Source organism: Pempheris klunzingeri, chromosome 13 (assembly GCF_042242105.1).
Source record: "Pempheris klunzingeri isolate RE-2024b chromosome 13, fPemKlu1.hap1, whole genome shotgun sequence".
Taxonomy (NCBI): domain Eukaryota; kingdom Metazoa; phylum Chordata; class Actinopteri; order Acropomatiformes; family Pempheridae; genus Pempheris; species Pempheris klunzingeri.
Genome location: NC_092024.1, coordinates 18712827 through 18725341, shown reverse-complemented (window position 1 = coordinate 18725341; position 12515 = coordinate 18712827). Strand labels below are relative to the sequence as shown.

The 12515-nt window shown below is 43.7% G+C and overlaps 1 protein-coding gene across 1 annotated transcript; it reads left to right on the top strand.

Moving 5' to 3' along the window:
* The first annotated feature begins 5945 nt into the window (after window positions 1-5945).
* zfp36l1a (zinc finger protein 36, C3H type-like 1a) lies at window positions 5946-10478 on the top strand. Its single transcript, XM_070842472.1, has 2 exons — window positions 5946-6141; window positions 7265-10478. Exons 1-2 carry the CDS (start codon window positions 6091-6093, stop codon window positions 8330-8332), a joined length of 1119 nt encoding a protein of 372 aa, XP_070698573.1. The 5' UTR covers window positions 5946-6090; the 3' UTR covers window positions 8333-10478.
* The last annotated feature ends 2037 nt before the right edge of the window (window positions 10479-12515 follow it).

The following is a 12515-nucleotide window of genomic DNA, read 5'->3' as shown; positions in this document are numbered from 1 at the left end:
TACGTCCAATTCAATAAATCTGTGGGGCTTAAGTGTGAGAAAAGTGGGCAGGGTCACATGGGCGGTTGGTTTTGTGTATTGTCCAGAGCCGGACACATGGACTGTGTAATTCTAGTCCAGGAGTGACCACACAGGGCTGGTTGTGAGGTCTGGGAGCGCCGGAGAACTGAGACAGATGGGACAGGGGCAGGATTTTTTGGTGAGAGAATGCTTTCCACTGTTCCTGCGTGATACAAAGCCCATTGATTTTTCCTCGTGTTGAGTGAGGAGCTGAGCAATATCTCGTTTCAGCGTCCGCCGCATGGTCATGACACCTGGACCCGGGTCAGGTCTGTCCAGTCCCTAGTGGAGGCACGCCGCGCCTGGGGGGAAAAGGCACACAGCAAGCGCCGGGTTCTTCTGCGCATACCTGAGCCTTTTCTAGCCTAAGTGTGTCTGCACACGCATGTCATCTATCATCTCTGTACTGTGAGCGTGCTGCATCGTGCATCATATAGCGGTGGTCATCATCGCAGTTCTTATAGCTTGATGGCTTTGACCTATGCTTCTTCCTTTGCGACCCCTAACATGCGAGTGGAAAACCAAACTCTGCCCTCCCATGAGCCCTCTGGACAGACACAGAGATTGTTCCTCAGGAAACGCGGGTCAGGAAGTCAGAGGAGGAAGCTGGCCTTTTCGTTCTAAATACAACCCTCCTCTAGAGACCGCCGTGTCAGCAGAGAATTGGACAGTAAATCTCCTTTAAACGCTGACCCCCTCATTCTCTTGTTTTGTTGCTATTTTTGCGACCTCGAATTTAACCAAAACATCATTATTCTTCTTCGATTTCGCTATGAATTGGCACTGACAGGGCCAAAGGCTTTCATTTCCAACATGGTGTTTGTTTTGAACTCCGGTCGTGATTGTAACGATGTGACGTGTCAGAGCTATCCAAATGGGCCAAGCCTCGCATTGATGCCGCATCCCACCCAGTGTGAGATGAAGGGCAGTGGAAGTGAGTGGATGGGCATGTTGGAGCGGTTCATGGGAACAACATCAGCAAGAGCAGCTGGTGGTTCACCACTAACAATGCTGCGGCTACTCTTATGGACAATTAATCGCTGCTAGTTTCTTATTTTCCTCCGTCCCTCTTTCTCTCTCCCTCACTCTCTTCCTCTGAGGCTGGTTTAACCCTGCGAGATGACCACAGTCCTCCCATGTGAGTTTGGCAAACATACCATGAGACATGAAAAGAGGCAATCATGGTGTCCTGGCTGTCAAAGCTTATACAGACAAGAAGCGGATCACACAAATTGGGATGTGGGGAAGAGAATGTATACAGAGACTAAACCCACGCAGTGTCGCAGCGAACGTGGGCCGACAAATGACAGCATGTTCGAGAAATCAAACCCCGTTTAGCTCGAGCTTGGCCGCTGATTTCTCAACAATCAGCAGGCTGATTAGCCGTCCTGTCAGTGTTTTGAAAGATGTGGTCACATGCTAGGGAAAGATGGGAAGTTATAGGAATGTTAAGTTAAGGTAACGTAGTATATCCTGCTTCCAGAGGTGAAATGTATTATCATAAGTGTTGTTCTTAACTACAATTTTGAGGTATGAGGACCTTACTTGAGTATTTCCATTTTATGCTGGTTTATATTTATTTCACTATATTTATTTGGCAGGTTTAAATGCATCGTGTATCAAGATTTTACACAGAAATAGCAACTTAATTTCAACTTAAACATTAAATACGGTACATGGTTACAGGTTAACCTACCAGTAACCCAAGAGGAAAATCAGCTCCACCTTGACTGACTACAACAGCAGGCAACATTAAAGCACCTGGAATAATAATTAAATGATAAAATAAATGATTACTTGATTCTATATATCAAGTACTTTTACTTATATTAAGTATATTTTGCTGATATTGTGGTAAGGCTACTTAGAAAGGATCCAATTTTCCTACCACTACATGCTAGCCTGTAATTGACGCAAATTCTTATGAAATATTTTCACCACAATATTCAAGAGGCAAAATACATTTCTAGTGAAGAGGTGATGTTCCACTTGCAGTTGCTCATAATAGACTTTGAATGTTAAGGAACTGAAAATGCAAGTGTGTGTGTGGGGTGAGTGGGGTGAGTGGGGGTTCTTCCAAAACAGATACTTCAGTTGGAAAATTAACTTTAAAAGAAATCATAAATGCCAGTATGTGCACAACTAAGTCACGCGTATGTATAAACAACCCTATCAATGCCCAGAATATACATGATGTACCATGAGGCAGTAAAAACATCACTTATTTCTCCTTTAAGACGACGTTTAATGAGCCTGTGGTCGCCCTAAGTGGGATGTGGTGCGGCACAGCTTGAGATTACCACACAACTGGTGTGAGCATTTGTGTTTTGTAGCTGATAAGTCTCTTTGCTTCGTATAAGGCTAGTAAGTTAGTGTGTCAGTGGAGAGGCTGATTACACAACACTCAGTCTTGTGCTGAGTCCTAATTCACCCCAAAGCCACACAAGGAAAAAGCTGTGTTTGACTGTGCTGACCCACATGTCTAATCTTAGATATTCTCACTCACGGTGTAACCATTCTGATAATCTAAGTTTATGCTTTAGGCAAACATGGAGACACTTTAAATACTGTACAAAGAGAGGAGAGTAAATAGAAAAGTGTGGAAAAAGAGGACAGAGCAAAAGGAAGAACTCTGCCCTCTGTTGGCTGCAAGGAGGAACTGCTGTCAGGAGGAACTTCCACTTTGTTGTGTTTCTCCATGGCTTCTTTCATCTCCTGCTCAGTTAGATAAAAAATCTAACATCCAGTCATCCCACTTAAACTTTATCAGTGACCTCAAACCTCGTCCTCATCCTCCCTTCTGAGGAGGGGTCATGAGAGTCGACAGCGCAGGAGGCAGAAATCAAACCGGCGAGCAGAGGCTGAGGAGTGACTGACTGCAGCTCCAACAGAGACTGATAGGGCCTACAAGCCAAAGGAGGGCCACCTTGACCTGGAGGAGCACAAATCTTCAGAAATCAGCTCCACTCTGTCAGCAGCGAGTGGAAAATCCTGCCTGAGGAGCTGAGATGTTGTTTGTTTGACTTTGTAAGTCAATGGAATGATTGAACAGGAAAACCATATAAATATTCCACCCTTCATTTCTACCAGCTGTGATGAAAAACATACACGTATTTAGAGTTGAAACAATCAGTCCACTTATCAATTAGTCATTCAGCAGAAAAATAATCGGCTGCCACTTTGATAATTAGCTGATAGCTCTAATTTTAAATTCTCCTACTTGTCTTTAACATATGTGACAGAACATTCATTAAATTTCAATTGTGGACTGTTGGTTGAATAAAACAAGGCATCTGACAATATCATCTTGGGCATTTTTAACTGTTTTCTCACATATAAAAGGCCAAGCCATAAAGTAAAAAAAATGAATATGATATTTAGTTGCAGCCCTCGTTTTCTTATGGTAAACTTCAGTATTACTGAAAACTTTCACCTTTGAGTGAATACTGCACATCCTGTTTGGTATGTGTCCTGCCTACACACTAAAATGCCACCAAGTCCCACTCAGAACTCAACTTTTTCACCAAGAAAAAGTTTTTCTTGATGTGTATTGAAAGAAAAACGTATTGATAACCGCTCAGTATTACCTTAATATGATGCACGTAAGAATATTTTGTATCTTTTTGCTTGTGCGTGAAATAAAGATGCATAAAACTTCTTTTTTTTTTACATTACAATATAGGACTGGCAGGATTTGCGTTGAAGTTGTTGAATAAATGCATTTCAACTAACTTCTCTAATTTCTGCAAGACAACACTGCATGAAAGTAATGCCTGTGGTCGTAAGTGTCTGCATGTTTTTAAACAGGAACACATCAGACACTATCCCCTGAGAAGCAGCAGCCTGGCTTTTTCTTTTTTTCTAAGGTTTTCTTTTTGGCAGGAAACAGGTGCCTCCTCCTAAACCTGGAAGGACAACTGCATCGCACAATATCGAGCAGGCATCTGGGAGTATTAAAGTAAACAACTGCAGTGTATGAGGCTTCCCGAGGCCAAGGTCCAGCAAAGAAGACGTTTCCATCCAAGTCGGTGGCTTGTTATTAAAGTTTTGAGCCCTGCCGACCTCGTAGAGTTCAGATATGTTCGAGGATCAAACCCTTCCTGGTGCATTTACTGTCCCAAAATAAAGTCTGACTCTGTTTAATGTGTGACATATTACAAGTCTTTCAGGTCACTTCACGCCAGCCAGTGGTTGTCTTGTTGTGATTCCCCTCCTACTTCCCTGCTGTAGTTATTCCTCCAAGGGAGGTAATCGATCTGATCTACTTAATCAATCAGCGACAGGGCCTTTGAACTGCAGATGTGATTTCCAGCAAGTCTGTCATCCCACCCTGTCGTCTGCGAAAACACTCCAGGGGGAGATTGCTCCACACAGCCCCGGCTCGTAAAACTCTTTTTATGTTAAAACACACACCCTCGCTCTTTGCTGGCCGGGTCCAGAATACCTTAATGACTGCATGAGATTATATCCACTTTCCTTAACGCATGAAGAGGATGACACTGTAGGAAGAGCGAAGCCTAGAAGTCGTGCTGTACCTGGTCTTTTCTAGCCCGACTAAATTCACCATTTCAATACAAAAACAACGTCCCCTGCCTCCTCCTCCTCCTCCTCCTCCTCGGCTGAGACAAAGCTCCACACCCCCTGTGTGGCTTCTGTATAGGCACAGGAGAGGAAGGGAAAAGGGAATGTTTTGCCTCTGTCTCCCCACCCCTCTTCCCTCACCTCCCTGGGGCAGTGCTGTGTAGTAATAAACGTCCCCCATAAATCTCCCCCTCACGCCATCACCTCCCCCTCCTCCACCTCCAAACTTTTTTTTTGTTAACAGCTTCTTTTCTTCTCCCCCAACCCTCCTCTTTTTCTCTTTTCCCTCTTCCCATTTCTATTGCAACCCAACCCTGACATTGACTCTGCACATGGCCGATGGCTGCTCTGTCATGGATTTAGAGGGCGGGAGGGAGGAAGACTATGGGCCACAATAGATTTGTATAGGTTTCACTCTCTGCAGCCCAGCTCTTTCATATGTGACTGCAAGCATCATTGTGACTGGCTGCGGTTGAATCTGCTGAGACCACTCATATATCAGGTTATCGCCTACTTGATGGTATGACACATACGTCCGTGCACGTATTCAGTTTAGGAGAGCAGCATTATACCTGCAGGTGAGGAAGAGGAGAGCTGAAATAGAAAAAAAGAGAAAAAGACAGAGCGAGAGAGGGGTTTAATGGGGAAATAACTGTGGTCGGGAAAGAGTTAAAAGCCTTGGCTGCCTGAATTCACCGGAAAGTCCCACAAGTGACGTTACAGTCCAGCAATTAAGAGTAAATTAATTACAGAGTAGTGGATGGTAGCTGAAACCCTGAGGATAGTGCAGCGCCTCCCAGTAAACAACTCCAGACTGTATAAGTCCCAGACTTCCATAAGAAAAGGAAGGAAATAAAGTTGTGGCCTAATTTTGGCACTAGCCTTTAAAAATAACTCATAGTAATTTAGTTTTATATATATAGATTTACTAGTACATGTGGGTTAAAACACAATTCCTTTAAAAAGTTAATAAACAGAACTTGCACAGTATCCCAAGTGTGATAAGACACTTTTTTCTTAATGAATGATCCAAAGCCTTTACTGTCCTGATGGCTTCCTGGTTTACTATGGAGCTAAAGATAAAGTTATTTTTACTGTGTGTTGAAATAAAAGCGTGTTTAGTATTCATTCTGCGTGCAACAGTGTAGTAATCTCAAACAAACTGACAAACCACTGCAAGTTTGTCCCCGCAGAAGAGGAAGAAAAAAAAAAAAGTTAACTGAAAGTTGACGCCCAGCGCTTCAGGCTCCTCCTGCAGAGGATTATAAAGCAAATGTCGGGGCTGGTGCAGGGCAGAGGGGGAGTTCTGCTGGGTCAAAAATACACAGGAGCTGCAGACCAGAAACTCAGCAGACCTGCGCAACTTTTTAACAAGCTCAGTTTGTTTGTCGCTTTTTTTTTTTTTTTTTTTTACATACTACTTTTGAGTTGATCCTGGTCGCTGCAAAGATGACCACAGCCGTGGTGTCGCCTTTCTTCGACTTCGAAGTACTGAACAAGGTAGCTGAAACTTTTTTTCTGTCGTCTTTTCCAGAAGTGTGAGCCCTCGCTAGCCTGTTAGCTGCAGAGTTAGCCGCTGTGGAGGAATGATGAGCTGCATGCCCGCGGCCCTCCGCCGTGACGCGCCTGTGTGGAAGCCGCCTTGTTTTGATTTGTGTTTTTCAGTTCGACTGTTCGCTTATTTTCCCCTGCGTGTCCTGTTTAAAAGTCGACGTAGGGGTTATTTACGCGGAAATAGTGTCTTAAAAGTGTGCCGAAGCCTGGCGGTAACTTTAATGTCACCGTAATAGTTGTTGTTATGAGAAACATTTTCGTATTTAACATGTGCCACATCAGCTAGCGTAACTTATCGCTTTTTCTGGTGCAGTTTGGAGCGCAATCGACCGCTGGGCTTCAGTTAATTCATGTCACCTTTCTTTAAATGAGGGCAGTTTTGCGCCACTTTTAATGCTCCTCACAAAGCAGCCACATGCTTGCTAATCATTCACCAGATCTGTCTGGCTTTCACCTACTATTGCGCCCATAAAACTGTTTTCCACAACTTACTGTTTAGCGTGAATATTATTTGGGAAATGACTTGTTTTCATAATCGTAACGGCCCCGGTTAGTTAAGTGTGACTGCACTGTTTTCGTTTGCATATATTTTCATGTTTTCAGTGTCGGGTTTCTTATAAAACAGCGGTTCTTGCATGGTTTTGCCTGGTGGGTTTTATGCTCATGTAAATCAGTGATTAACCAGTCATCTGCTCTGGTTTGGAAGTGTGTTGAAAAGCAGTTTTTCTCCTGTAATTCAGCAGGATGCTTCGCCACTTTCATTATCTTTCAAATGATGCAGCCTCTTTGTAGCCACTAGCAGCCCTGTGGCCTCTCATGTGCTGCTGCTCCATTTACTAAACAGGCACACATTCCTAACCAAGGCAACTTGCCAAACCAGCTGCTGTTCTATAGGCCTGTATCCGCTTATGTTGTCCAAGCCAAAAAGAACACAGTCATGCAAGGGGTGGCTGTGGATTTTTCCTCTCTAGCCCACCAGCACTCTTTAAACTCAGGACCTCAGCTGTCAGTCTCAGTGATTATGCTGAATATCTTTTTCTAATGGTTTGTCTTCTTTGTGTTTCTGCAGAACAACAAACTGCTCAGCTACAACAACAACCTGGGTGCTCCCCATCCCATGTCTGTCCCTTGCACTGGCACCAACGTGCCCATCTCCAGCCCCGCCGGAGCCCTGCTGGACAGGAAGGCGGTGGGATCTCCCTCAGTGGGAGGCGTGTACCAGCGGCGGCACTCTGTCAGCAGCACAAAGTTCAGCCAGAACCAGTTTCTGAATAGCCTGAAGGCGGCGGACCACTCCTCACTCATCTCAGGGGTTGGCAATGCCAGCAACAACAAGGAGAACCGCCTGCGAGACCGCTCCTTCTCTGAGACGGGCGAGAGGCTCCTCAACAAGTGCCTGAGCCCTGCCAGTCCCACCGGCGGCAGCAGCCAAGTGAACTCCAGCCGTTACAAGACGGAGCTTTGCAGGCCCTTTGAGGAGAACGGTTCCTGCAAGTACGGCGACAAATGCCAGTTTGCTCATGGAATCCATGAACTGCGCAGCCTGAGCCGCCATCCCAAATACAAAACTGAGCTGTGCCGCACCTTCCACACCATCGGATTCTGCCCATATGGGCCTCGCTGCCATTTCATCCACAATGCTGAGGAGCGCCGTGGACCTCCCCAGCAGTCTTCCCCTCTTAACTCTTCCAACAAGATGGAGAGGCCTCGACTGCAGCACAGCTACAGCTTTGCAGGCTTCTCCAGCTCAGCTGGGCTGAGAGACAGCCCCACCTCGGTCACCCCTCCACCCATGTTCTTCCCTGATGAGGTCCCCGACTGGCCCAGCAGTAACCCCTTCACCTACTCCAGCCAGGAGCTGGCCAACCTGTTTGGGCCCAGCCTCAGTGCCGGTCCTGTAGGCACAGAGCCCAACACCCCTGCACCTCCATCTCCAACAAGCACGCCTTACTATTTCAGACCCATGTTGGAGTCCCCTCAGATGTTCGAGTCTCCATCGAGCCCTCCCGACTCTCTCTCAGACCAAGAGGGCTATCAGAGCAGCTCTGGAGGCAGCCTGAGCGGCTCTGAGTCCCCCACGCTGGACACCACCCGCCGCCTTCCCATCTTCAGCCGCCTCTCCATCTCTGACGATTAGACTGCACATATCCACCAGTGACTTTAAGTTCGATGACACAAAGAGAACACGGCACTCCCCTCTACCTCTGCCCCTTTCCTAAGCTTCCCCGTCTTCCCTCACGCAAGACACCGTGTTAGTTCCTCGTTAGCATTGTAAGGATGTAGTCAATTAAGGGAACTCTCTCAACTCAAATTATCATTTCATCCCTGTCGATCCGCACAGCAAGTTTTATAACGTACCCTGCCATGTGTCATAGTGCCAAAAAGGAGAGGAAATTGAACAATGAGAATCACAAGAACAAGAATTGACTGTTTTGCCAGGTGCCACTTGTTGTTTTTTTTTTTTTTTTTCTTCATTTGTTCTTGAATGTGTAGCAGCACAAGTGGCCTTGGAAAGGGGAGTGCATTGCACTAGTCCCCAAACCCCCCCCCTCCCCTCTCCTCTCCTCTCTCTCTCTCTCCCCCCTCCCACCCCCCCTCCCTGACGATACCACTTCCCCTGAGCTAGCTAGAGGGTGCTCACTAACGTAACTGTAGATCTACCGCAGCCGTTTTTACAGACTGAGTTCAGACAAAAGGAGAAAAAAATAAAGACCCTGAAAAGATATGAATAGTTTTTAAAAAAGAAAAAAGTGCCTGGGGCGGTTTCTGCATGTGTTTAGGGTGAATGGACTACTGTTTGTGTTTTGGTTCTTTCTCATTTGCCCCCACCTCTCCCTCCACCCCCACCACGGTTCTTGTAAACCCCTGTCTTATGTAATTGTGGACTGGGTGAGTCTGCAGGAAGGACTTTGAACTGGAAGTTGGTTATACCCCCCCTGCCTGAGTTTTCTCCTCCTGTTGCTGGTCACTGGCTCTTTTTTGGGAAGGAAGTCTTGATATCAAACTGATCATTAAACCTGTAAGACTTTGTCCCGCCTCTCAGCCCTGCGTCCCCCCTTCATCCTCGCCGATCTGGGGAATTCCAGCATTCCCATGGTGCATTTGTACATCCTGCGACTTGACAAGATCGGATCTCCAAGCTATTTTACTTAACTTCCCCTCCACTTTAGAACCTGCTCAGTTGAGCGCTCTGTACTCATTACATCCCTTTTTGCTTTCTTTATTTGATAATTATTTTTTATTAATGTTATTATTACGGTTATTATTGTTTGAAAAACTTTCCAGACAGAAGGTTTGCTTGTCACTGCTTATTTAACTTATCAGAAACATATTTATTGGTGATCATATGCATTTTTTGTTAATTTTGTTTTGTATTTATCTGGATAATGAACAATAGAATATATTTTCTTTTATGTTAAATTATGATCTTCCATATTAATCTAAAGATTGTGAAGACGTTTTTGTCAGTTTTCCTTTTTTCACAGTTTAATATATTGTACTTCAATGACTTTTGTTCTGCAACTACACTTTGTCAAAATGAAACTTAATTTAAAGCAAAAAAATGCAAAAAAAGATGTTTTGCGTTTTGATTATTTATTGTACTTTTTTTCTTACTCCCTCTTATTGGACTGCAATTCCATCTAAACAAGATTTGCTTGTATTCATTCCTGATGTTTTCCCCTTCACATCTAACAATAATCTGACAGTAACAGTAGCTAACTGTTATCGCATTGATTCAACTCTTGGGTTGATGGTGGAAGTAAAGGGGTGCTTAAAGACCTCTCACCTCACTGGTTAAGGAGAGTCTCCAAGTTAGAAGACTGGTTTTGTTAAAATGTCTTCTGTCAGTAATGTTCTTACACCCTGTCTGTTATTACAAGCAATAGCTGTGACCAAATGGGTTGAGGAAAGTTTATTTTGTTTTCTTTTTAATTTGATTGGATGCTTGATGCACTTGCTTGGCCCCCTTTTGACCATTGGAAGTGCCTAGTTGAATACATTCCAGGTAGCTAAGGCTTCTCTGCCTTTTATATTTGATAATGGAGGACAATTAATTTTTTAAGTCACTTGTTCTGTGTTGCCTTCACGTGTTTGGAAGAGGTGAACAGATTTTGACACAAAGAAAGTAAAACAGTTGAATGTATTTTTTCAGCCATGTTTTTTTTTTTTTTTTTCACTACAGTAATTTCTGTGAGTTTATATGAAACCTGTTTTTTTTTCTCCTCTTTTTGTAAGTATTGATTGCAGTTAAGTCAATAAACCCCGTATTTTTTGAAAAGTTATACTGCGTAATGAGTTGTGTGTAAGTGTTGTTATGGGGAAACGGGCAGATTTGAACGCCCCTACTTCTTTATGCAGTTACAGAGGTGATGCATATACATGATGTTATAGTTGCATACTGGGATTAAAATCCTGTCCTTTTTCAATCTGTGCCATGACAATTAGGTTTCAAATTCCTATTTTAGAAATTTTATCATTAATATTCCAACTTTGAATTGGACTTCTCATATGACCTCAATTTTGGCAACATTAGAAAAGACTAACACTCGCATGACACAGGCCCTCTGGGAATTAAGTTCTGTTGAAGCTTCATGCCGCAGGGTTTCAAACTGAGAGGCACACCCAATTAACACACTTAGAACTCACACAAAAAAAGACTCATAACTCCACAACTTGCCAGAGAATCATGTTTTCTTTGCTATCAAAGTAATCCAGTGATAGTTGAATGGACAAATTTTGGCATACTTATAGTTTCTTATATGGTTACTTATAGCCAATTTACCAAATTCTGAAAAATATAGGCTAAAAAACCTCAGCTAACGGACTCCATACCAACAGAAGACCTCACTCTCAGATACATAAAGGGGCAGAATATGTTTAAACTTGACGGTAAAATCATACAGGGATGAAACTGAAACATGAGTCACAACTGCCTGTGCATAATACAGAACTAAAGGGAGTTTCACTGTGGTGGAAGTTGATTGGTGAACTGCGAGCGAACTGAGAGCAGTCAGGGGTATTGACCTGGGGATGATCAAACTCGGATTGAGCAGGTTTGGTTACACAAAGACATGAAACCTCTGGTTTCAGCAGAAATATTGATCAGAGGGGCTGTAACCGTAACGTTTCCAAGAATAAAAAAGTGTGATTTGCAGAGCTTATCACCTGATCAATGATTCTAAGGTTACAAGTAAGCTAATCGATAATTGTGTGAGGATATTCCTGGTAAATATGGGATAGACAGTCGCGTCATAGTTTGTTAAACTGGTAGGATTATCAGAATGTAGAACATAGTACCACACATGGTCAGCTATATATATTTTTCCATAGAAAAATAAATGCAGATAACAATCTCTGTTTTAACATCAGTGCAGGCAGAGTGGTATTTGATTTCAGTAACAACATACTGTAGCTTCCCCTCCATACGCTCCAGTCAACATCCAAACTGCTTCTGCTTTTGCTCGCTCTCTGGACACTTCCGTCTGTCCATGTTTATATTCTCTCAGATTGCAAAAACGAGCCGGAACAGGAACTCCCTTCCCTCTATACAATGGTGGGTGCTGACCCGTCACAGCTGACCCGTGGAGGCCTCCTTGTTGCTTTATTCCAGAGAACCTGGGCCTGGTAGATCCTTGTCTTGTTTCTTTACTCCTTCCCCACCCGCTCCCCCACAGCCCCATCCCTGAACAAGCTGCCGGCCTGCTGAGAGCCTGATCATACTTCATCCGTTGCTTGAAGCTAAAACAGAGAAACAGCCTACCAAACATTGTTTACAAAATTTCACACATGCTTATGCCGTGTGGTGGGTTGATTAATCAATACTCACTACTTTCATTTGTTGTCACACGTTTTTTTAAAGTTCAGAATCCCACAACATTTACTGCATCTGTAAAAGCAAAAAAGGCCTTATTGCTATGTTTTATGTTTTATCAGAGTAAAGAGCAGTCTGTTTGGGGTCCTGGAGATGATGGCCCTCTTTAAAAGCTCAAAAGCATACTTAGCATTGTTTTATCACCTTTATACTTTATGACTTTTATGAGAATTGCTTGTAAACATGGCATGTTTCAGAAGTCCACTCCCAAAAATGCTTTTGTCAGAGGTTTCAGAGACCTCAGCAGTAAAACATGGTTAGATACAACAGATTTTCATATGCCCTGTATCTGTGATTGGTGTTGACAGTACTTCAGACACAGCTTTATTCCTCCCAAAGTCCCCAAGAAGTGTATTTCCCCAATGTGGGACGAATAAAGGCTTATTTTATCTTATCTTATTGGAGTTTTGTAGCATTTCATACATTTCTTTCGAATCTAAGCGACCTC

Bases quoted from the DNA above. Each gene is read 5' to 3' on its own strand.
- zfp36l1a (XM_070842472.1), top strand. From the start codon at position 6,091: ATGACCACAGCCGTGGTGTCGCCTTTCTTCGACTTCGAAGTACTGAAC. The intron at 6,142-7,264 runs GTAGCTGAAACT...GTGTTTCTGCAG, and splicing joins ACTTCGAAGTACTGAACAAG to AACAACAAACTGCTCAGCTA.